The following is a 26,568-nucleotide window of genomic DNA, read 5'->3' as shown; positions in this document are numbered from 1 at the left end:
CTGCTTTTTTCCCATTAGCTTTTGCAAAAGCTGGTAAGCTTGAAACATGGCTGATGGTACTTGTATGTTTGTGTGTGTGGTTTTAATCTATTTGGTGAACAACAGTTCAGCTCAGTAGGCTAATCTGAAACTCCTTTGTGTGTTTTTGTGCGTGTTTACATTGTTATGGAATAGGTGAGGTAGTTTGGACAGCACACTCCCAAACTCCATTCCCCCAGGGGGCAGTAGCAACCACGTCCAGATGCTGAGCCTGGTTGATAAGGAGACGGGTGCTGCTAATTTAAGGTGGTCGTCAGTCAGAATGCCAGCTTGTAAAGCCGTACGGTGACGGTCTCCCTGGGCCCCTGGACCAACGTAAGGTGACGGTCTCCCTGGGCCCCTGGACCAACGTACGGTGACGGTCTCCCTGGGCCCCTGGACCAACGTAAGGTGACGGTCTCCCTGGGCCCCTGGACCAACGTAAGGTGACAGTCTCCCTAGGCCCCTGGACCAACGTACGACGACGGTCTCCCTGGGCCCCTGGACCAACGTACGGTGACGGTCTCCCTGGGCCCCTGGACCAACGTAAGGTGACGGTCTCCCTGGGCCCCTGGACCAACGTAAGGTGACAGTCTCCCTAGGCCCCTGGACCAACGTACGACGACGGTCTCCCTGGGCCCCTGGACCAACGTACGGTGACGGTCTCCCTGGGACCCTGGACCAACGTAAGGTGACGGTCTCCCTGGGCCCCTGGACCAACGTACGGTGACGGTCTCCCTGGGCCCCTGGACCAACGTAAGGTGACGGTCTCCTGGGCCCCTGGACCAACGTAAGGTGACAGTCTCCCTAGGCCCCTGGACCAACGTAAGGTGATAGTCTCCCTGGGCCCTGGACCAACGTAAGGTGACGGTCTCCCTGGGCCCCTGGACCAACGTAAGGTGATGGTCTCCCTGGGCCCCTGGACCAACGTAAGGTGACAGTCTCCCTGGGCCCCTGGACCAACGTAAGGTGACGGTCTCCCTGGGCCCCTGGACCAACGTACGGTGACGGTCTCCCTGGGCCCCTGGACCAACGTAAGGTGACAGTCTCCCTGGGCCCCTGGACCAACGTAAGGTGACAGTCTCCCTAGGCCCCTGGACCAACGTACGACGACGGTCTCCCTGGGCCCCTGGACCAACGTACGGTGACGGTCTCCCTGGGCCCCTGGACCAACGTAAGGTGACGGTCTCCCTGGGCCCCTGGACCAACGTACGGTGACGGTCTCCCTGGGCCCCTGGACCAACGTAAGGTGACGGTCTCCCTGGGCCCCTGGACCAACGTAAGGTGACAGTCTCCCTAGGCCCCTGGACCAACGTAAGGTGACAGTCTCCCTGGGCCCCTGGACCAACGTAAGGTGACGGTCTCCCTGGGCCCCTGGACCAACGTAAGGTGACGGTCTCCCTGGGCCCCTGGACCAACGTAAGGTGACAGTCTCCCTGGGCCCCTGGACCAACGTAAGGTGACGGTCTCCCTGGGCCCCTGGACCAACGTACGGTGACGGTCTCCCTGGGCCCCTGGACCAACGTAAGGTGACGGTCTCCCTGGGCCCCTGGACCAACGTAAGGTGACAGTCTCCCTAGGCCCCTGGACCAACGTACGACGACGGTCTCCCTGGGCCCCTGGACCAACGTACGGTGACGGTCTCCCTGGGCCCCTGGACCAACGTAAGGTGACGGTCTCCCTGGGCCCCTGGACCAACGTACGGTGACGGTCTCCCTGGGCCCCTGGACCAACGTAAGGTGACGGTCTCCCTGGGCCCCTGGACCAACGTAAGGTGACAGTCTCCCTGGGCCCCTGGACCAACGTAAGGTGACAGTCTCCCTAGGCCCCTGGACCAACGTAAGGTGACAGTCTCCCTGGGCCCCTGGACCAACGTAAGGTGACGGTCTCCCTGGGCCCCTGGACCAACGTAAGGTGATGGTCTCCCTGGGCCCCTGGACCAACGTAAGGTGACAGTCTCCCTGGGCCCCTGGACCAACGTAAGGTGACGGTCTCCCTGGGCCCCTGGACCAACGTACGGTGACGGTCTCCCTGGGCCCCTGGACCAACGTAAGGTGACAGTCTCCCTGGGCCCCTGGACCAACGTAAGGTGACAGTCTCCCTAGGCCCCTGGACCAACGCACGACGACGGTCTCCCTGGGCCCCTGGACCAACGCACGGTGACGGTCTCCCTGGGCCCCTGGACCAACGTAAGGTGACGGTCTCCCTGGGCCCCTGGACCAACGTACGGTAACGGTCTCCCTGGGCCCCTGGACCAACGTAAGGTGACGGTCTCCCTGGGCCCCTGGACCAACGTAAGGTGACAGTCTCCCTAGGCCCCTGGACCAACGTAAGGTGACAGTCTCCCTGGGCCCCTGGACCAACGTAAGGTGACGGTCTCCCTGGGCCCCTGGACCAACGTACGGTGACGGTCTCCCTGGGCCCCTGGACCAACGTAAGGTGACAGTCTCCCTGGGCCCCTGGACCAATGTAAGGTGACGGTCTCCCTGGGCCCCTGGACCAACGTACGGTGACGGTCTCCCTGGGCCCCTGGACCAACGTAAGGTGACGGTCTCCCTGGGCCCCTGGACCAACGTAAGGTGACAGTCTCCCTAGGCCCCTGGACCAACGTACGACGACGGTCTCCCTGGGCCCCTGGACCAACGTACGGTGACGGTCTCCCTGGGCCCCTGGATCAACGTAAGGTGACGGTCTCCCTGGGCCCCTGGACCAACGTACGGTGACGGTCTCCCTGGGCCCCTGGACCAACGTAAGGTGACGGTCTCCCTGGGCCCCTGGACCAACGTAAGGTGACAGTCTCCCTAGGCCCCTGGACCAACGTAAGGTGACAGTCTCCCTGGGCCCCTGGACCAACGTAAGGTGACGGTCTCCCTGGGCCCCTGGACCAACGTAAGGTGACGGTCTCCCTGGGCCCCTGGACCAACGTAAGGTGACAGTCTCCCTGGGCCCCTGGACCAACGTAAGGTGACAGGTCTGGACTTTGACTAGGCCATTCCAAAACTTCAAATTTGTTGCTTTTTAGACATTTTCATGTAGCCTTGACAGTGTGTTTTGTATCATTGTCTTGTTGCATGACCCAGCTACACTTCAGCTTCAGCTCACAGACGGATGGCCTGACATTCTCCTGTAGAATTCTCTGATACAGAGCAGAATTCATGGCTCCTTCTGTTAAGGCAAGTGGTCCAGGTCTTGAGGCAGCAAAGCATCCCCAAGCCATCACACTACCACCACCATGCTGACCCCAAACCATCACACTACCACCACCATGCTGACCCCAAACCATCACACTAGCACCACCACGCTGACCCCAAACCATCACACTACCACCACCATGCTGACCCCAAACCATCACACTACCACCACCATGCTGACCCCAAACCATCACACTAGCACCACCATGCTGACCCCAAACCATCACACTACCACCACCATGCTGACCCCAAACCATCACACTAGCACCACCATGCTGACCCCAAACCATCACACTACCACCACCATGCTGACCCCAAACCATCACGCTAGCACCACCATGCTGACCCCAAACCATCACACTAGCACCACCATGCTGACCCCAAACCATCACACTACCACCACCATGCTGACCCCAAACCATCACACTAGCACCACCATGCTGACCCCAAACCATCACACTACCACCACCATGCTGACCCCAAACCATCACACTAGCACCACCATGCTGACCCCAAACCATCACACTACCACCACCATGCTGACCCCAAACCATCACACTAGCACCACCATGCTGACCCCAAACCATCACACTAGCACCACCATGCTGACCCCAAACCATCACACTACCACCACCATGCTGACCCCAAACCATCACACTACCACCACCATGCTAACCCCAAACCATCACACTACCACCACCATGCTGACCTCAAACCATCACACTACCACCACCATGCTGATGTCAAACCATCACACTACCACCACCATGCTGACCCCAAACCATCACACTACCACCACCATGCTGACCTCAAACCATCACACTACCACCACCATGCTTGACTGTTGGTATGAGCTTCTTACTGTGGAATGCAGTGTTTGGTTATGTCGTCCATAGAACATTCTTCCAAGAGTCTTGATGATCATTCAGGTGCTTCCAGGGGCTTGAGTCAACTTGTTGAACGACATGGGTCCCATTATGTCTGGCGATAACCAAACACTGCATTCCACAGTAAGAAGCTCATACCAACAGTCAAGCATGGTGGTGGTAGTTGAATGGTTTGGGGATGCTATACTACCTCAGGACCTGGACCACTTCCCTTAAAGGGAGGAACCATGATTTCTGCTCTGTATCAGAGAAGCTTATCCAAAACACACAATCACAATCAAGTCTTTAATCAGGTTACAGACCAGTTAACTAGGCCTAAGACCTCTCGACTTAGTGAGTGCACCAATATTAGCAGGCTAGTTAATGGTTTCATAACAACATGGCCCGCTCTCCTGGTTTTTCACACATTTTGACCCTTTCAGTATAGATCAATGGGATTGGGAGATACCAGGGCCTGTGGTCTGTGACTTCTTCTCTCAGCCCCCCCCCATCTCTCTCTTCTTCCTCTCTCACATTCTCTCTTCCTCTCTCTAGCTCTTTATTCCCCTCTTTCTCTCTTTTCTTCCTCTCTCTCTCTTTCTCCACTTCCTGTCGGACTCTGTAAGGTGACTGTAAGCCCCCAGCCCGCATGGGGAGGTGTTGGGTCGATATGAAGCTGGCGTGAGAGAGAGAGAGAGAGAGAGAGAGAGAGAGAGAGAGAGAGAGAGAGAGAGAGAGAGAGAGAGAGAGAGAGAGAGAGAGAGAGAGAGAGGAACATGGTGAAACAGCTGAGTCCAGTGTTCTACTCTCTTTATTCCTGATGACTCCCAGATGTTTCAACAAACTCCACTGACACTCTCTTGCTCTCTGGCCCTGGATAGGCTTGCAGTACCATTCTCAGGACATTCTCTTCCCTCCCCATCCCTGTTTCCCCTGCCTCTCTTTCCCTCTTTCATCCTCTCGATAATATCCCTTGGAGGACAGGCATGCTTTTGTATTTTGAAATTCTTGTGGACTTTTATACATTCTGAAAGCAGTCTTAGCTTGAACAGAAGAGATGGATGCCATCGACAGTGTGTTATTTATTCTCTCACAGCGTCGAGGCTGACACCATTACCGGATCATGTGTAGTGACTGGGCTGTGTTGGTGTGAGTCTGCGTTGTGTGTCATACAGTTCTCTACTCTGTGTGTATGATGGGGTTTAGTTAAGCATACTGTATTTTTCCCCTGGAGGAACAACAGGAGGTGAAGAGGAGATGATGGAACTTATTTTGACCCCGTCACAGCTCTCTTCGGGGACCGATTCCATGTAAAATGAAGTCAGACTCCCGGGGATTGAGTACAATTCCCAAAATGCGCGTATCCACACACACACGCACACACCGACACACAAAGACAGTAAAAGTGCCCGGGCTTTGTTTTTTGTCAACCACCTTAAAAAAATAAAATCTCCACTATTTCTAGTTGTAGTTGTTTTTTGGGAGCCGTATCACTAGGTACCGCCTGGTTAACGTTTTCTCATAAACCCTCTCTGGTGAGGAATGTTTATTGCTCTGTTTCCACTGTATTGTCCAGGAGCCATTTCACAGAGCAGAAAGAGTGTTTGTCAGTACTGAAGGAGGGAGTGGGACTATAATTGTTTTCATTTTGGTAGAGGTACGGCTCTAATGCTTCAGACAGTAAAAACTCTTCTTTCCTCTCTGTTTAACAGTGGCTGCAGTTTCTGGCTCACAGCAAAATCACAAATCTGCTTTTATGAGCCTGGGGGCCTCCCGGTTTCACAGCCCTGCTCTGGAAAGCAGAGTGCACTGCCAAATGATTAGTTGGAGGGATTGAGATCTTGGAGGGATCGAGGTGGTGTGTGTATTCATGTGCGTGTGTGTTCCTTAAACGGCATCATTATTCAAACCCCATGATGAGACCTTAAGTGGATACATAAAACCAGTCAATGTGGGTCAGAACTCATCTACTGCTCTTTTCAATTAGACAGTTAAGTATGCTGTCAGAGCCAGTTGGCCCAGACCTGAGGTCATTGTCTTCTGTGTGTTTTTTTAACATTCTCCGCAGTCAGAAATATGCTCTGTCCCCTCATGTTACAATTGTTGTTCTTCTGCACCATAACATGACAGTAATATGGGAAAGCAAGATGGTGGCTACCATCCCACATGAATAAACACTACAGTACACTATAGAATACTACAGTACTTACTATAGAATTCTAAATAATAATAATAAATCAAATTTGATTTGATTTGATTTAGTAAACTGTAGTATAATTTAGAATACTATGCTACACACGTTAGTATCCCTCGATCATAGTACTTTCTGTAGAATGGAATGTTGTAGTATATTGTAGTAAGTTCTACAGTATTATCCAGATGACAAAAAACACTGTAGAAAATACTACAGTATTGTCCAGAAAACCAAACACTTCTCTAACTTTAGGAAATACTACAGCATTTCATTAGCATATACCCTTCCCATTCCCCTCCCCCATATTGCAATTTTTGCCACCAATAAGTGAGAAACCAATTATCGACCCTATATCCAGCCATACCTATCTACAGGTTATGGAACATTTGCTATTTTAGAATTAGTAGATTTTCTGAAGGAGAAATCCTCCACTTCTAGGTCAAAGATATAAAACAAACACACTACAGTAAAGTCTACAAAAACACTACATTGACTACTGTAGGTTTATACCATAGTTTAATATAATATGTTTTCCATGTGAGATGCAGCTGCACTCATCAAGCAAAAGACACACACGGACCATTTTGGACTAAGTGACTGACTGATTGACTTACTGACTGACTCTCTGTTTGACTGACTGACTGACTCTCTGTTTGACTGACTTACTGACTGATTGTCAATACGCTCCAATTCTTTCTCAATGTCCCATCACATAATGCAACTCTGGCATAACATAACACACAAAAACCACCTACTCAACATCCATCAGGATTATATTAGAAGCTCAATGATAACCCCATTAACCATGGATAGAGCTACTTACAGCCTCACATTTGGATATTCTCAATATAGTGCTCTGGCGCTACCCTGTATGAATCCTGTCCACACACCCTTTCCCATTAGATGAGCTCTTACAGATCCAGAATAATCCCTATAACTCCTGGGGACTTAGTTTGGTATAAAGCCCCAAGGCTTTTATCCAGGACATGGTGAACACTGCTGGGTCCATCCCATTACGAATCAAGGAAATGTGATCTGTTCCACCTGGTTCTGGCAGGGTCTGTGCCCCAAATGACACCCTATTCCCCACCTACTGCACTACTTTTGACCAGATCCCTATGGGCCCTGGTCTGAAGACGTGTGCTATATAGGGAATGGAGTGCCATTTTGGTGGCATCCAGAGACAGTGTTATGGGTAGAGTGTGGCAGTAATGGCTGTGCCACAGATTAGCTCGATAAGGATGATGAGTAAATGGACCAGGCTTTTCCTGTCCTCCTGCCTGCTGTGCCGTGTGTGAGTGTGTGTTTGTGCGTCAGAGTGGGGTGGTATTTTTGGACTGGGTATGGTGTCTCATCCAGCTGTGTCCTTGTAGTATTTATCGTACTCCAAAACGACCTCATCCACCTCCCCCTCGATTCCCATCTCCTTCACCCTCCCTGACTTCTCCTCTTCCTCCTTTTCTCCATCACACCTGCACCTCTCCATAGCCGCGGGAAGTAGGGGGGATGAGGGTGCACCCCCTAAAAACATTGTTTACGCAATGTGTATGTGTGTGTGTATATATATATATATATATATATATATAAAAGAGAGAAACTCTTTATTTTTTACTTTCTTCTACATTGTAGAATAATACTGAAAACATCAAAACTATGAAATAACACATATGGAATCATGTAGTAACCAAAAAAGTGTTAAACAAATCAAAATATATGTTATATTTGAGATTCGTAGCCACCCTTTGCCTTGTTGACAGCTTTTCAAACTCTTGGCATTCTCTCAACCAGCTTCATGAGGCAGTCACCTGGAATGAAGGATTTTTTTGAAAATGAATTAAAAATAAATAACAGAAATACCTTATTCACATAAGTATTCAGATACTGTGAGACCCGGAATTGAGCTCAGGCGCATCCTGTTTCCACTGATAATCCTTGAGATATTTTTACAACTTGATTGGAGTCCACCTGTTGTAGATTCAATTGACTGGACATGATTTTGAAAGGCACGCACCTCTCTATATAAGATCCCGCAGTTGACAATGCATGTCAGGGCAAAAACCATGAGGTCGAAGGAATTGTCCGTAGAGCTCTGAGACAGGATTGTGTCGAAGTACAGATTTGGGGAAGGGTACCAAAGAATGCAGCATTGAAGCTCCCCAAGAACATAGTGGCCTACATCATTCTTAAGTGGAAGAAGATTGGAACCACCAAGACTCATCCTAGAACTGGCTGCCCAGCAATCGGGGGAGAAGGGCTTTGTTCAGGGAGGTGACTAAGAACCAGATTGTCACTCTGACAGAGTGAGTCTGCAGAGAGTTCCTCTGTGGAGATGGGAGAACCTTCCAGAAGGACAAGCATCTCTGCAGCACTCAACCAATCGGGCATTTATGGTAGAGTGCCAGACGGACGCTATTCCTCAGTAAAAGGCACATTACAGCCCACTTGGAGTTTGCCAAAAGGCACCTAAACTCTCTCAAACCATGAGAAACAAAATGCTTTGGTCTGATGAAACCACAATTGAACTCTTTGGAGTTCCTGAATGCCAAGCGTCATGTCTGGAGGAAATCTGGCACCATCCCTACAGTGAAGCATGGTGGTGGAAGCATCAAGCTGTGGGGATGTTTTTCAGCGGCAGGGACTGGGAGACTCGTCAGGATCGAGGGAAAGATGAACAGAGCAAAGTACAGAGAGATCCTTGATGAAAATCTGCTCCAGAGCCTTCAGGACCTCAGACTTGGGCGAAGCTTCACTTTCCAACAGAACAGCGACCCTAAGTACACAGCCAAGATAACCAGGAGTGGCTTCGGGACAAGTCTCTGAATGTCCTTGAGTGGCCCAGCCAGAGCCCGGACTTGAACCCATTCGAACCCGATCTCTGGAGAGGTCTGAAAATAGCTGTGCAGCAATGCTCCCTATCCAACCTGACAGAGCTTGAGAGGATCTGCAGAGAAGAATGAAAGAAACTCCCCAAATACAGGTGTGCTTAGCTTGTAGTGTCCTACCCAGGAAGACTTGATGCTGTAATCACAGCCAAAGCTGCTTCCAAAGGTGTGTAGGTTGATGAAGGAAAAAAAGTATTTAATCAATTTTAGAATAAGGTCGTAGTGAAATGTGGAAAAAGTCAAGGGGTCTGAATAGTTTCTGAAGGCACTAGATTTTTATAAATAACTTTACTTGTCCTGTGTTAGCTGACCGATTAAACAAAATAATTATGCCCCCCCTCTACCCACAGCGAACACCTCTCTCTTCAGACCACCTAATATTTGTCCTTCCTCCACCACTTCCTCTTCATCTTCGTCCTCCTTCGCTCTCATGATTTAGATAAATGCTGCAGGTCCTCCATCAAAAAAATGATCTCTGGGTTTCAGCGTGTGGAGGGCTCTGCTCACGAGATGGGTGTTGAAATTGTTTACTTGTGTGACTGTGATCCCTCCAGTGAAAACGATTTCTGTTGACAGAGGAGAAGAGAGGCAGTCACACGCAAGCAATGTTGCATTACACCGTGACACAGAGACCGTGTAGTTATATTTAGAAGACATTATGAATAATATACAGATAGACATTTAACCCTAGGATGCATAGTAAACATGGCGCCCAAAGAATGCATTTGCCGGGTCAAAATCACCCAATAATGTAATATCTGTGTTTTATTTATATGGGTCTAAAATATTATCCATTTTGTGAAACACAATTATTTTGAGTAATGATTTGGATAATTATTTGATTGTTTGAAACGTTTTTAGTTGCTCCTCAACAGTTTGATACACATATTATGGAAATTCATAATGGCTATTGAAAATATTAGCATATTTTCCTTACCATCAATCTTACAATCAAAGTTTCACATTCAACCTTTTAGTCTGAAGAACAAAATAAAACCACCTTAAGCATGTTTTATAATATTTCAAAACATTTATTTGAAAATCACCCAGGACAGATTTAGCCCAGAGAGCCCACATCAAAGACAGAGCACTACTATGGACCCTTACAGCAGGTTATAGGACTCTGTATGCTGTGGGACCTACTGATAGGACTCTCCTGCCTGTGCTGAATGCTTTCAAAGAAGGCACCCAGGGAAATAGGGGAAGGGTGGAGGGGAGGGAAGGAGGGTCTTTATCTTGGTCAGGTCACAGTTGTAAATGAGAACTTGTTCTCAACTGGCCTAGCTGGTTAAATAAAGGTGAAATAAATAAAAAATAAATAAATAAAAGGGAGAGAAGTGTGTGGACCAGAGGAGGCTGGTTTGAGGAGCTATTGGAGGACGGGCTCATTGTAATGGCTGGAATGGAATGAATGAAACAGTTTCCAAAAGCATCAAACATATGGAAACCCCATGTTTGACTCCGTTCCATTTATTCCATTCCAATCATTACAATGAGCCCATCCTCCAATAGCTCCTTCCACCAACACAAGATGCGTGGCAGAGTGCGGTTGTGTGTACGCGTGTGTGTGTGTCCGTGCGTGTGTGTGTGTCCATGCATGCATTAGTGCATTTGTGTCTGCATGCCTCTGTATGTATAAGGCTGGGTAAGGTCTGTCAGGGACAGGAGGAGAGAGGGGAGGTGAGAGAGCAGCTCTGTCAGCAGAGCTGTGATGTCTGGGGAATATGCTCCCTTTCAATAATGATGAGTGTCAAAGACAGCCGTTTACTATCCTCTGCTCTGCCTGTCTCTCTTCGCCTCTCTTCGCCTCTCTTCCCATCCACATACGGGTGCTACTGCCTGGGGGCTACACTGACCTAATAACAAGAGCCAGGAGGAATCTGCATTCCTTTTTTTGTGTGTGTGTGTGTGTGTGTGTGTGTGCGCGTTGTGATGCATGCTCTCTGTGTGTTCTACGAATGCAAGAACAACATTGTTTTAAACATGAATGGTGAATTGCAGTCAACTAATAGATTTAATCAAATCAAAATAACATTATATTTGTCACATACGCCAAATACAACAAGCCCTAAACTTACAAGCCCTTAACCAAAAATGCAGTTTTAAGAAAAAAAGACTTTAAAAAATCAATAAAAGTAACAGGTAGTTATAGAGCAGCAGTAAAATAACAGTACATAGGATAATTACAGGGGGTACCGGTCCAGAGTCAATGTGCAGGGGCACCAGTTAGTCCAGGTAATGGAGGTAATATGTACATGGTAGGTAGGTAGAGTTAAAGTGACTATGCATAGATAATAAACAGAGAGTAGCAGCAGCGTAAAGAGGGGGGGCAATACAAATAGTCTGGGTAGCCATTTGATTAGATGTTCAGGAGTCTTATGGCTTGGGGGTCGAATCTGTTTAGAAGCATCTTGGACCTAGACTTGGCGGTCTGGGACCGCTTGCCCATGCGGTAGCAGGGAGAACAGTCTGTGACTAGGGTGGCAGGATTCTTAGACAATGTTTAGGACCTTCCTCTGACACCACCTGGTATAGAGGTCCTAGATGGCAGGAAGCTTGGCCCCAGTGATGTACTGGGCCGTACGCCCTACCCTATTTAATGCCTTGCGGTCGGAGGCCGAGCCGTTGCTATACCAGGCAGTGATGCAACCAGTCAGGATGCTCTCGATGGTGCAGCTGTAGAACCTTTTGAGGGTCTATGGACCCATGGCAAATCTTTTCAGTCTCCAGAGGGGGAATAGTTTTTGTCAGGCCATCTTCACGACTGTCTTGGTGTGCTTGGACCATGTTAGTTTGTTGGTGATGTGGACACCGAGGAACTTGAAGCTCTCAACCTGCTCCACTGCAGCCCAATACACTTTGCCAGTTGGTCAGCGCATGCTCGGAGTACACGACCTTGTAATCCGTCTGGCCCTGCGGCCTTGTGAATGTTGACCTGTTTAAAGTTCTTACTCACATCGGCTTCTGAGAGCGTGATCACACAGTCTTCCGGAACAGCTGATGCTCTCATGCATGCTTCGGTGTTAAGTAATTTAGCTTGTCTGGTAGGCTCGTGTCCCTGGGCAGCTCGCGGCTGTGCTTCCCTTCGTAGTCTGTAATAGTTTGCAAGCCCTGCCACATCCGACGAGCTTCAGAGCCGGTGTAGTACGATTCAATCTGAGTTATGTATTGACGCTTTGCCTTTTTGATGGTTCGTTGGAGGGCATAGCAGGATTTCTTATTAGCTTCCGGCAGCTCTACCCTTTAGCTCAGTGCAGATGTTGCCTGTAATCCATCGCTTCTGGTTGGGATATCTACGTACGGTCACTGTTGGCATGACATCATTGATGCACTTATTGATGAAGCCAGTGACTGATGTGACTGATGTGGTGTACTCCTCAATGCCATCTGAAGAATCCCGGAACATATTCCAGTCTGTGCTAGCAAAACAGTTCTGTAGCTTAGCATCTGCTTCATCTGACCACTTTCTTTTTGACCGAGTCACTGGTGCTTCCTGCTTTAGTTTTTGTTTGTTAGCAGGAATCAGGAAGATAGAATTATGGTCAGATTTGCTGAATGGATGGCGAGGGAGAGCATCTGTGTGTGAAGTAAAGGTGGACTAGAGTTTTTTCCCCCGTCTGGATGCACATTTAACATGCTGGTAGAAATGAGGTAAAACGGATTTAAGTTTCCCTGCATTAAAGTCCCCAGCCACTAGGAGTTCCGCCTCTGGATGAGCATTTTCCTGTTTACTTATGGCCGTACACAGTTCATTGAGTGCAGTCTTAGTGCCATCAACAGTTTGTGGTGGTACAGTAACCAGCTGTTTACAAATATACATAGACCGCAACCACTTTTCGTACCAGAGGCCGCTGTTCTATCCTGCCGAAAAAGCTTCAAACTCGCCAGCTGTATGTTATTCATGTCGTCGTTCAGCCACTCCTCGGTGAAACAGAATTTATTACAGCTTTGACTGTTCCGTTGGTAGGATATACATGATTGTAGTTTGTCTTTTTTATTATAGATTGATTGTACGTTTGCTAATAGGACCAATGGTAATGGTAGATTACCCTCTCGGTGACGTATGCTCACAAGACACCCGGATCTTCATCCACGATACCTCCATCTCTTTCTCCTGCGAGTTACGAGGATGAGGGCCTTGTCGGGCTTCTGAAGTAAATCCCTCCAGTCCTACTCGTTGAAGATATCAATCAGTTGTTTAGCCATTTATCATAATTGGAACATACTGAGTGAATTACTGGGTTTAAACTAAGTCCAAATCTATAGCTAATTAATTACCTTGTAATATTGTTGCTCACTCTCCCTCCACTGGCACTGTTTGGCCCAAAGCTTTCCGATTCTATTCTAGTGAAGCTGGGAGTACCGGTGCTGGATGACTTTGTGTCGTTAGCAGCTTTGATTAGTGCCATGGTTCATTGGCCTGTAGTGTTTTATATGGTTCTCAGAGTGATCACTGTACACAGAGAGGTGATAGATGGTAGGTGCAGAGAGAGAGGTGCTCTGTGGGAACCAAATGAACAATGTTTTGAGACTGAAAGCTTTATGACTGTGTTGCTGTATGGCTGGAAGGTGATGAGCTAGGTTTGATGTTTATCAAGCCTGGCACAGTTATATTGACTCGTTTGATTTTTCTCTCTCTCTCTCGTTCTCTGTCTCTTGCTCACTCACTCTCTTCCTCACTCTCTCTTGTTGACTCCCCCTTTCTCCCTCTCATTCTCTCTCTTCCTCGTGCTCGCTCTCGCGCTAGCTCTCGCTTGCTTTTCTCTCTCTCTCTCTCTCTCTCTCTCTCTCTCTCTCTCTCTCTCTCTCTCTCTCCCTCATTCTTTTGTTGTTTCCCTCTTTCTCTCTCTCTCCCTCTCTCTCTCCTTCTCTTGTCTCTCTCTCCCTCCCTAGTCTCGTATCTCTCTCCCTCTCGCTCTCTCTCGCTTGCTCTTTCTCGCTCTCGCTCTCTCTTTAGCTTTTTCTCTCTCTCGCTCTCTTCCTAATTATTTTGTTGTCTCCCTCTTTCTCTCTCCCTCTCTCTCTTCTTCTCTTGTCTCTCTCTTTCCCTCTCTAATCTCTTCTCTCTCCCTCTCGTGCTCTCTCTCGCTCTCTCGCTCTCTCTCTCTCTCTCTCTCGCTCACTCTCTCTCGCTCACTCCCTTCCTCACTCTCTCTTTTTGTGTCCTCTTTCTTCCTCTCTCCCCCTCTCTCTCTCTTTCTCCTTTTGTCTCTCTCTTTCTCTCTTTCTTGTCTCTCCCTCTCCCCCTCTCTCCTATTCTCACTCTCTGCTCAGTAAAGGTGTTGTATGGGCCTCCAGGTATAGTCCCTTCCTGCAGGTAGAAACTCCTCTCTGAGCTGATTCATACAAGGACTGAGTTTTGCCAGTTCATTAACCTAATCAAACTCTTTGCCTCAGAGCCAATCCCAGCCCTGTAGAGTGTTGTGTATGTCTAGAGGTTAATGAGTACCCTGGGTGGACAGGCTGTCTGCGAGGTATGAAGTCTTTACGGCTTCATAAGAGCCTGTAAATGTCCTGGGGGCTGTTATAAACTTTATCAACTCATTACTACTGCTATCCAGACCAGAGACTGGACTTTCTCACAGTGCTGGACTATACAGTGCATTACGTTTGGCCAGAGTAGGAGTATCAACCCCTACAAACGTTTACATTTAATTATAATTAATCATATCCAAATAATAATTCACATTTCCTGTTGCTGCAGGACTATTTTCCTGCTTTAGAAAACTATCGCAAATTAAGATCTTAGGTTATAGGATGCCATTTCAAACACCCCATTTGAAGATTACTGAGGTAGTAAACGGGGCTATTTCTTTTGGGAAATGCAGGTGATGTGATTTAGAGTGTGTTGTATATGTGTCACCAAACAGCCTGGTTTCATATACTTGCCATAACATAGTAAACGTACATCTGGGACACTAATGAATATGATACGTTTGGTAGGGTTGCATAAGGCAGATGGTTACTTAAGGCAAAAACAACAGTGTGCAGTTGGTCAGAGTGGATGGGTGTGTGCATAATGTGAATGTCTAGCAACCCAAAGGTTGTGAGTTCTAATCTCATCACGGACAACTATAGCATTTTTGTCAATTAGCAACTTTTCAACTACTTACTACTTTTTATCTACTTTACAACTAGTTAGCATGTTAGCTAACCATTCCCCTAACCTTAACATTAACCCTTCCCCTAACCCTAACCCTAATCTTAACATTTTAACCTAACTCCAACATTTTACCTTACCCCTAGCCTAGCTAACATTAGCCGCTGGCTAACGTTAGCCACCTAGATAGAATTCTTAACATATCATATGTTTTGCAAATCGTGAAATAAACTATGTTTAGCAAATTCGTAACATATTGTCTGTTTTGCAAATTCGTAGCATAATACGGATTGTAGTTCGCAACATATCATACGAAATGGGTCATGGACATCCACAAATGAATACATACCATAACATATCATACTAAGGTCATCTTGGATTTACATACAGAATCATTTGAAATGCTGTGAGACCAGGTTGCACCAACAAAAAAAATCAAGTGCTAAGGGACACAATAGGTCACCAGTATTCAAAAAGAATCTCAGAGTAAGTTTGCTGATCTAGGATCAGATCACCCCGCTCCAAATCATCTTATTAATTATGATCTAAAATGAAAAAAAAACAATCCTAGATCAGCATGCCCTGTTTTTGAGTAGTTTTGACTCTAGAGTCACATTAACATGAAATAGCTGTTTAATTGGCCAGCTCTAGGGTCAGCCAATCACAACTGTGATCACTTCTCATTAGCTCAAACATAGATTAATGAGGACATCACCTAATTAATTGGGGATCTGCCAGCTCCATGTGAAACTGAATCTGCCTAAAATTGTGAAATATAGAATATATCCACACCCCAGAAATCAAACTGCCAATAAGTACTGCCAATTACAGGATGTGTGAGGTGTCCATGTTTGGTTATTGTCATGAGAAGCCATTGAGATGCTTGGTCCAAACATTGTATGACAAATGTCTCTCCAGACCCTTATGGTAGGTATCCACAAGTGGCACCTCAGCTGAGATGATATGGGGTGTTTTTGACTTCATAGAATGTCTGTCTGTTTAGGCTCAGGGGCATGTTGAACTTCCAATTCAATACATGGAATTCAACACTCTTTAGTTACTGAATTTTCAATTAATTTCCTCAATTGACAATAGAACTCCACTTGAATGGTTTTACATTTTAGTCATTTAGCAGACACTCTTATCCAGAGCAACTTACAGTAGTGAGTGCCTACATTTTCGTACTGATCCCCCATGGGAATCAAACTAACAATCCTGGCATTGCAAGCACCATGCTCTACCAACTGAGCCACATTGTAAAGTGAGTGTGTTTGTCTGTTTGTATCAGGCCCTTTAGCAGCCAGATCTGTGTCTGCAGCTGACATCTCTGTCCCAGTCTCATTCCCAGACGTCTCCCTGTGGACAAGACCATGAATGACCTGAGGGAATGTCTGTAGTGTTTTTATCTGTCCAAAACCGTCAATCTTCATGTCAACTGATAATGACATCACCAAAGCTAGACAACCCTGACATTTCTGGACCTTCTCTTACTGATCCTGGCTGGGGCTGGGACTGACTGTGGAAAAAACACCCTGGCTGGCTGTTGATGGGAAAGGAACGGAAACGTTGAACATGTCCTCTGTTCAGCGGAAATGGGACCAGTTTTCTTCCAAACTTTCTCAAGACACATTGAGACAATCGTCCTGGACTGAAACTCCTTTATAACTACAATTTGCTACATATTTGGACAACATACAGCACATCTATCTTGGCTGTTTGCTGTGATTCCCACATCAGGACGTTTGCTCAGGTATTCACTCTTATATTCACAAAGTAAAAAACAACACAAGTTTATACTTTCCTAAAGGGTGAAATTGTCACGCCACCTCCCGCTCCTCCCCCCTGGCACTCAAGGGTGCCAGACTGCCCTGCATTATGCACTTCTGCCACCATCATTACGCACACCTGCCTTCCCCCGTCACACGCATCAGCCATTATTGGACTCACCTGGACTCGATCACCTCTGTCATTACCTCCCCTATATCTGTCTGCACTCGTGTGCTGATGCTCTTCCTGTCTTATTTCATGTCTGTTCCTGATTAAATTTTTGACTCCCCGTACCTGTTTCTCTACTCCAGCGTCGGTCCTTACAGAAATGGCATACTGAGCGTTGAAACGACAATCCCTTCTTCATTCAGTCAAATATTGTTATTCCTTATCATATTCTATTTGATATTGCATTGCTGTGTTGCCCTTTTGTCATATGCTGTTTTGTTATGTAACTTGGATCTGAACTTGATGTAATCCCTCCACAGAAGTGGCAACTTTAAAAGTAATATAAATCTATCTAGTGCCCTCTGAATTTATGATGTTGATAGTCAACATACAGTGGTTCCTAACCTGCCATTAGAGAGAGTGATAATCTTCCTAAATCCTCTTAGCTAAAGATCAAGAACATAACAATAGGTACATATCCTTACATGTCCTTTTGACCTCTGCTTTCTCTGTCCCAAAGTATTCTGGGATAAGGTTTTCAAACGCAACAAATCCAACAGCCGACATTCCATCTCATTCTGTGTCAGTAAGCTTAGCATTTAGCCTTTTGGGCATAAAAACAGATGTTTATATATATATATATATATATATATATATATATATATATATATATATATATATATATATATATAAAACCCCAAGAGTATGTTCCTGTGATTGCTACATCCTTTTCTATATTGTAAGTCTCTAGAATGATTTTTGATAAGAACGTAGAAACAACGTTGATTAAATCAGTGCATGCCCAGTGGGGAATGTCTAAGAAGAAGAATATAGGTGAAGACATTTAGTAAATCTATTGAGTAAAAGTGCCGGCCACATCTTTTCTTTGTGGCAAGGTAAGAGGGTTAGCCAAACAATAGCTCTGACTGTAGAGCATATCATCTAGTCTTGCTGTTGTGTGATAAACAACATATAATCCTGAATATCAATCAGGTATTTCAATTAGCATAATGTTCAAAGCAACCAGAGAGTTGAATGATGCTGCGGATCTATGCCAGGATGACTACAAGGGCTCTTAGTCAAACACACAATGCTGATGAGTCTTGATATCACCCTCCCCCTTCTCAAGTACAGTCTGGTTTAGTGTGTGTGTGCACATGAGCATATACTGTACGTGTAATTGCTGATCAGTCTTTAAGCCAGGCTCTACCCTCATTTCCTACTACCTCCCCTATCTCCTAATCCACAACACTAATACTACCAGTTGGCCCCAATCTAACCATGTTTAAGGGTTTTTGTTTTGGCCAGTTATGCAAATGTGTTGATTTACATATTGACGAAAGGCATGGATGGATATTGAGGTTGTGTGTGTTTGTTCGCGTGCATGAGTGTGTTATGTATGTGCACGTACGTGTGTGTGTTTTATTCATCAGTCGGCATGCTTGCTACATGGATGGCTACTGCCCTTATTAGGGACTTATTTCATGGGTTGATGGGAAAACTGATTCTGCCATTATTTTCCAATGTCCACCATAATAAATATCAGACATCTTCGCTTGTGCATAGCTATCCCTTCCACTGACAATATGTCTTTGGTCATGGCGCCGACAAAGATAGTCGCCTCGCTTCGCGTTTTTAGGAAACTATGCAGTATTTTTTTTATTATTTCTTACACTGTTACCCCAGGAAATCTTAAGTCTTATTACATAGAGCCAGGAAGAATTATTGGATTTAAGAGCAACGTCAACTTAACAACATTATGACCAGGAATACGACTTTCCCGAAGCGGATCCTCTGTTTGGACCACCACCCAGGACAATGGATCGGATCCCGGGCCAGTGACCCAAAACAACGGCGCTGAAGGAGTTGCAGACGGAGCGGTCTTCTGGTCAGGCTCAATAGACAGGCACATCACTCACCGCTCCTGAGTATACTGCTCGCCAATGTCTAGTCTCTTGACAACAAGGTAGATGAAATCAGAGCAAGGGTTGCCTTCCAGAGAGACATCAGAGATTGTAACATTCTCTGTTTCACGGAAACATGGCTCACTCGGCATAGGTTATCAGAGTCGGTACAGCCACCCGGCTTCTTCACGCATCGCACCAACAGAAACAAACATCTCTCTGGTAAGAAGAAGGGCGGGGGGGTATGCCTTATGATTAACGAGTCGTGGTGTGATCATAACAACATACAGGAACTCAAGTCCTTTTGTTCACCTGACCTAGAATTTCTTACAAGAAAATGCCGACCGCATTATCTACCAAGCGAATTCTCTTTGATTATAATCACAGCTGTGTATATCCCCCCACTCCCAAGCAGACACCTCGATGGCCCTGAAATAACTTCATTGGACTCTATGTAAACTGGAAACCACATATCCTGAGGCTGCATTTATTGTAGCTGGGGATTTTAACTAAATTTTATCAGCATATAGAATGCGTGACCCAGGCTGGCAGCATTCTGGATCATTGCTACTCTAACTTCCATGACACATACAATGCCCTCCGTCGTCATCCTTTTGGGCAAATCTGACCACGACTCCCAGCCTATAAACAGAAACTAAAACAGGAAACGCCCGTGCTCAGGTCTGTTCAACGCTGGTCTGACCAATCTGATGCCACGCTTCAAGATTGCTTCAATCACGTGGACTGGGATATGTTCCGGATAGCCTCAGACAACAACATTGATGTATATGCCGATTCGGTGAGTGAGTTTATTAGCAAGTGCATCGGTGATGTTGTATCCACGGTGACTATTAAAACCTTCCCCAACCAGAAACTGTGGATTGATGGCAGCATTCGCGCAAAACTGAAAGCGTGAATCACTGCATTAATCATGAAACATGACCGAAAACAAGCAGTGTAGCTATTCCCTCCGCAAGGCAATCAAACAAGCTAAGCGTCAGTATAGAGACAAAGTAGAGTCACAATTTAACGGCTCAGACACGAGAAGTATGTGGCAGGGTCTACAGTCAATCACAGATTACAAAAAGAAAACCAGCCCCGTCGCGGACACCAACGTCTTGCTCCCAGACAAACGAAACAACTTCTTTGCTTGCTTTGAGGACAATACAGTGCCACTGACACGGCCCGATACACAATCATTTCACTACACTCGCATTAACATCTGCTATCTGGTTTGCGCTTAGTGGGAATATCATTTTGTTTTTCAACAGGACAATGACCCAAAACACACCTCCAGGCTGTGTATTTGACCAAGGAGGAGAGTGGTGGAGTGCTGCATCAGATGACCTGGCCTCCACAATCACCCAACCTCAACCCAATTGAGATGGTTTCGGATGAGTTGGACCGCAGAGTAAAGGACAAGCAGCCAACACGTGCTCAGCATATGTGGGAACTCCTTCAAGACTGTTGGAAAAGCATTCCTCATGAAGCTGGTTGAGAGAATGCCAAGAGTGTGCAAATCTGTCATCAAGGCAAAGGGTGGCTACTTTGAAGAATCTCAATATAAAATATATTTTGATTTGTTTAACACTTTTTTTGGTTACTATGTGATTCCATATGTGTTATTTCATAGTTTTGATGTCTTCACTATTATTATACAATGAAGAAAATACTTTTTATTTAACCTTTATTTAACCAGGAAGGGCTCATTGAGATTTAAAATCTATTTTTCAAGAGTGTCCTGGCCAAGATAGGCAGCACCAAGTCATTACAAAAATGACAGACAAACAACATGAAAAACTACAAGTAATCTAGTAATGTCACATTCTGACCTTAGTTCCTTTGTTTTGTCTTTTGTTTTAGTATGGTCAGGGTGTGAGTTGGGTGGGTTGTCTATGTTAGTTTGTCTATGATTTTCTATTTCTGTGTTTGGCCTGGTATGGTTCTCAATCAGAGGCAGCTGTCAATCGTTGTCCCTGAATGAGAATCATACTTAGGTAGCCTGTTTCGTGGGTGTTTATTTTCTGTCTTTGTATATTTCACCAGACAGGACTGTTTCGTTTCGTATCATTCTCGTTGTTATTTTTGTTTTAGTGTTCTGAGTTGAATAAATATCGTCATGAACACGTACCACGCTGCGCTTTGGTCCGATCCTTGCGACTCCTTGTCAGAAGAAGAAGCCGAGCGTTACAAGTAAAAACCATGGAATTCACAAGAGTTTAACAAAATCAAAAAGAGCAAATTAAAAACATTGACAGGTCAGGGAATCAGTCTCAAGATCATTCATCAGCGATTTAAAAATACCAATTGGGACAAGTGGTTCTTCCAGTTTAAAAGTATTTTGTAAGGCGTTCCAAGACGATGGCGCAGAGTACATAAAAGTCCTTTTACCAAATTCAGTTGGGACATTTGGAACAGTTAGCAGGATAAAGTCCTGCGAACGAAGAGAGTACCCACCGCATAAAAATGGCCAAATAAAAAGGTAGTAAACCCAAAATGGCTTTGCAAATAAAAGTATACCAGTGTCTGAGCCTACGAGTGACTATAGAAGGCCAGCCAACCCTGGTATACAAAGTGCTGTGGTGCTTAAGGGTTTTGCAGTTTAAAATAAATCTCAAAGTGTCATGGTAAAGGGTGTCAATTGATCTCAAACACTGAGCGGAGGAATTCATATATAAAATATCCCCATAGTCTAGTAAAGGCATAAATGTAGCTGATACTAGCCTCCTCCTGGCTTCAAAAGAAAAACAGACCTTATTCTTAAAATAAAATCCCAATTTCAGCTTACAATTTTTTGTAAGTTGTTGAATATGCAATTTAAAAGAGAGGCCATCATCAATTAAAATTCCAGGATATTTATATGAGGTTACAACCTCAATCTCCTTGACTTGACAGGTAGTAAGGTAGTAATCAGTGAAAGGTTCAGAGGTCTATTTCTTGCTTTAGAAAACACCATTATTTTAGTTTTGTCAGTATTGTGGATAAGCTTCAATTGACACAAGGTATGTTGAACAGTATAAAAAGCAGTTTGCAAGTTCTGGAAAGCTTTTGTAAGAGACGAGGCACAACAGTAAATAACAGTATCATCAGCATAAAAAGGAAGTTGCGCATTTTGGACATTTTTGTCTAAATCATTTTTCTAAATAGTGAATAAGAGAGGACCAAGTACAGAGCCTTGGGGCACACCGTTAAAGACAGACAATTTAATTCTAAAAATAAAGAAAAACCCTGGAATGAGTAGGTGTGTTCAACCTTTTGACTTGTACTGTATATATATACTGGTACTGACTGGTACTGTACATATAACTAGGAACAAAGTGACAGATAGTAAACAGTAGCAGCAGCGTATTTGATGAGTCAAAAAAGTTAGTGCAAAAAGGGTCAATGCAGATAGTCCGGGTAGCTATTTGATTAGCTATTTAGCAGTCTTGTGGCTTGGGTGTAGAAGCTGTTCATGGTCCTGTTGGTTCCAGACTTGGTGCATTGTTACAGCTCGCTCTGAGGTAGCAGAGAGAACACTTGGGTGACTTTGAACAATTTTAGGGTCTTATTCTGACACCGCTTGGTATAGAGATCCTGGATGGCATTGGCTATATCAATGATCCCTATAGTTGTAATGAAGGTCAGGTAAAAATCTGCTCTATAAAGAGAATGACCAGCAGTCTGATGTGGAGGAGATGGAAGATGTGGGATTGGATGGTGTCCACTAGGATCCAACTTGTTCTCGCTTCTTATCACCTCTCTGATTTGTTAATGCGTGTGTGTGTCACAAAGAAACATCAACAGGGATGTTTGTATGTCTGCAAACATATAGACATACACACACACACCATCATGTTCCCAGACTCCAGACTCTCTCTCACCTGACCTGTACCTAGTGGTTTCTGAGCAGGGACACAGACAGGGAGGGAGGGTGGGGTGAGCAGCCCCAATCAGCTGCTGATAACCAGCCTTTTATCCCTGGATTCCTAAATGATTAGCAGCCCTGGCTTATCTCCTGTTGACGCAAGAGAGGTCCGCACCGCAACGCTGCCTGGAGGAAAGGCTGTTTTTTCTATTTAGTCCAGCTAGTGAGAATAATAGGTTTTCCTTGGATTCCCTGCAGCTGTGTAGATTAGATCACAGAGTGATTGAAACGTCTGGGCTGAGAGAGGAGATGGACGTCACTGACTGAGTGGGTTGGAAGTCTCCTATCTCTCTTTGGGTAGTCAGGGTTGCTCATATACAGTGGAGCAAAAAAGTATTTAGTCAGCCACCAATTGTGCAAGTTCTCCCACCTAAAAAGATGAGGCCTGTAATTTTCATCATAGGTACACTTCAACTATGACAGACAAAAGGAGAAAATAAATCCAGAAAATCACATTGTAGGATTTTTAATTAATTTATTTGCAAATTATGGTGGAAAATAAGTATTTGGTCACCTACAAACAAGCAAGATTTCTGGCTCTCACAGACCTGTAACTTCTTCTTTAAGAGGCTCCTCTGTCCTCCACTCGTTACCTGTATTAATGGCACCTGTTTGAACTTGTTATCAGTATAAAAGACACCTGTCCACAACCTCAAACAGTCACACTCCAAACTCCACTATGGCCAAGACCAAAGAGCTGTCAAAGGACAGAAAACACCAGAAACAAAATCACCCTGTGGGCTCAAAATGATCACAAGAACGGTGAGCAAAATTCCCAGAACCTCACGGGGGGATCTAGTGAATGACCTGTAGAGAGCTGGGACCAAAGTAACAAAGCCTACCATCAGTAACACACTACGCTGCCAGGGACTCAAATCCTGCAGTGCCAGACGTGTCCCCCTGCTTAAGCCAGTACATGTCCAGGCCCGTCTGAAGTTTGCTAGAGAGTATTTGGATGATCCAGAAGAAGATTGGGAGAATGTCATATGGTCAGATGAAACCAAAATATAACCTTTTGGTAAAAACTCAACTCGTCGTGTTTGGAGGACAACAAATGCTGAGTTGCATCCAAAGAACACCATACCTACTGTGAAGCATGGGGGTGGAAACATGCTTTGGGGCTGTTTTTCTGCCAAAGGACCAGGACGACTGATCCGTGTAAAAGAAAGAATGAATGGGTTCATGTCTCATGAGATTTTGAGTGAAAACCTCCTTCCATCAGCAAGGGTATTGAAGATTAAATGTGGCTGGGTCTTTCAGCATGACAATGATCCCAAGCACACCGCCCGGGCAATGAAGGAGTGGCTTCGTAAGAAGCATTTCAAGGTCCTAGAGTAGCCTAGCCAGTCTCCAGATCTCAACCCCATAGAAAATCTTTGGAGGGATTTGAAAGTCTGTGTTGCCCAGCAACAGCCCCAAAACATCACTGCTCTAGAGGAAATCTGCATGGAGGAATGGGCCAAAATACCAGCAACAGTGTGTGAAAACCTTGGGAAGACTTACAGAAAACGTTTGACCTCTGTCGTTGCCAACAAAGGGTAGATAACAAATTATTTAGATAAACTTTTGTTATTGACCAAATACTTATTTTCCACCATAATTTGCAAATAAATTCATTAAAAATCCTACAATGTGATTTTCTTGATTGGTTTTACTCATTTTGTCTGTCATAGTTGAAGTGTACCTATGATGAAAATTACAGGCCTCTCTCATCTTTTTAAGTGGGAGATCTTGCACAATTGGTGGCTGACTAAATACTTTTTTGCCCCACTGTATATACACAGACCTAGGTTCAGATTGGCTTACCCAATAGGGGAGGGGCTACTAAACTGACCTAAGATCAGTGTCTAGGGACTAGGGAGTTTGAGTTTATTTTATTTTTACAGGGACAGTGCACATTAATCAACGTTTCAGTAAATGTGCCGGTTTTAGCCAGCTGGCTAATTTTCAACCTCAGTCCCTGGGCAGGTTATTAAAAACAATTACATTATAGAGAATCATTGACAGGTGGGAAAAAGGGCTACCTAAGTATGGTTCTCAACCAGAGACAACGATAGACAGCTGTCCCTGATTGACAACCCTACCCGGCCAAAACATAGGACTACAAATAATAGAACATTGAATACCCACCCCAAATCAGACCCTGACCAAACCAAATAGAGACGACATAAAAAGGATCTCTAAGGTCAGGGCGTGACAGTAGCATACAGAGAGAGCAACATAGAACAAAAATCAGCAGGACAAATTCATAAAAGCAATAGTGTTTCCACACCTCACAAGCAACAGACAACATGGAAAGCGACAATACACAGCAAGGGATTATGTTCACAAATCTGATTGACCTTTAGCCATGTTTTCATTGTGAAAGTGTGATATGTGGTGCAGTTATGTGTGTCTGACGGCAGTGTATTCCAGACATGGGAAGCTCTCACAGAGAAAGCGGATTTACTAAAGGTGCTTTTCCTTAAGGGAACTATACAGTCACCTCTCATGGCAGACCTTGTGGATCTGCTGCCATATGTTTGGGTTTTCTGTTTAACAAAAATACTGAGTGGAGGGGGAGCCAGGCCATTAAGGATCTTGAATACAAGACATGCGTCGGTGTATTGCACAAGATTTTCCCAACTCAGGAGCTCATGCTTTCTGAGGATGTAACAGTGATGATGGCTATTGGGCTTCCTATCAAGCACTTTGAGAGCCTGTTTGTAGACAGAGTGAATAGGTTTTAATGTTGTACAGCAAGCTTGGGCCCAACTAGTCAAGCAGTATGTTAAGTGGGGGAGTATCATAGATTTGAAGTACAGTTTTGCTACCTCTGTAGTCAAACAATTTCGTATAAATAGGAAATTAGCTAGGTTGAATTTGGTTATTTGAATGACCTTTTTCACATGCTTTTTAAAAGAGAGGTTGGAATCAAGTATGATGCCAAGGTACTTAAAATCAGATACCACCTGGAGCTTCTCCCCTGACACACAGACATCTGGCTCAGTAGCATCGGTTGCCCTCTTTGTGAAGAACATGCAAACAACTTAATCCATCTCATTAAGGAAAGAAGCAGAAGTCTAGAATGCAACTAAGCCAGCACGTGGGGCAGGAAATGACCTGTTACCCAGCAGTAACACTTTAGAGGTCAGAGGTCAAAATCATTATGAGCGTGGGTAATGTCTCAATAGTCCGAAGTAGTCTAAAATAACTCCATTCCCTTTCTAACAAGGCCCAAGTACGCACACAGAGATACAGGTATTTCAGCAATCCATGGAGGACAGTCTTGTACATTAAAATGTTAACCATACTGTTGGTGTGAACAGGCCTGTATGTGTAATTTACACTGCAGTACAGGAGAGAATACAGGAAATGGAGAATTTTCTGCTCCACCAACGCATAAACAAGCCCTCTATCGTAAGGAAACAATTAGCAGAGGAGAAGAGCAGAGCAGTAAGAAAGATAATAAAGGCAAATCCAGTTTGACTATACATCTCTACTCTCTCCTGGGGAAAAGAGTAAGCCTTGAAGCAGGAATTACTGGTGGTAATCTTTAAAGTGTATATATTTAAAATCTATAGCAATGTTG

The 26,568-nt window shown here is 45.3% G+C and overlaps 1 protein-coding gene across 1 annotated transcript; it reads right to left on the bottom strand.

Annotated features, from left to right (window-relative positions):
- Positions 1 to 476: 476 nt before the first annotated feature.
- LOC127914565 (collagen alpha-1(I) chain-like) lies at positions 477 to 7,755 on the bottom strand. The gene is made up of 3 exons (XM_052491614.1): positions 7,655 to 7,755; positions 2,422 to 2,932; positions 477 to 2,372 (listed from the first exon to the last, which is right to left on the bottom strand). The coding sequence occupies exons 1-3, from the start codon at positions 7,753 to 7,755 to the stop codon at positions 477 to 479; spliced, it is 2,508 nt and encodes an 835-aa protein (XP_052347574.1).
- Positions 7,756 to 26,568: the final 18,813 nt, after the last annotated feature.

The sequence above is a fragment of the Oncorhynchus keta genome, chromosome 33 (genome assembly GCF_023373465.1).
Source record: "Oncorhynchus keta strain PuntledgeMale-10-30-2019 chromosome 33, Oket_V2, whole genome shotgun sequence".
NCBI lineage: Eukaryota > Metazoa > Chordata > Actinopteri > Salmoniformes > Salmonidae > Oncorhynchus > Oncorhynchus keta.
This window is presented reverse-complemented; position numbering and strand designations above follow the sequence as displayed.

Coding starts and splice junctions, on each gene's coding strand:
- LOC127914565 (XM_052491614.1), bottom strand. CDS start 7,755: ATGGAGAGGTGCAGGTGTGATGGAGAAAAGGAGGAAGAGGAGAAGTCA. Junction 2,933..7,654: donor GTGGATGAGGTCGTTTTGGA/GTACGATAAATA, acceptor ACGTTGGTCCAG/GGGCCCAGGGAGACCGTCAC. Junction 2,373..2,421: donor GGCCCAGGGAGACCGTCACC/GTACGTTGGTCC, acceptor ACGTTGGTCCAG/GGGCCCAGGGAGACTGTCAC.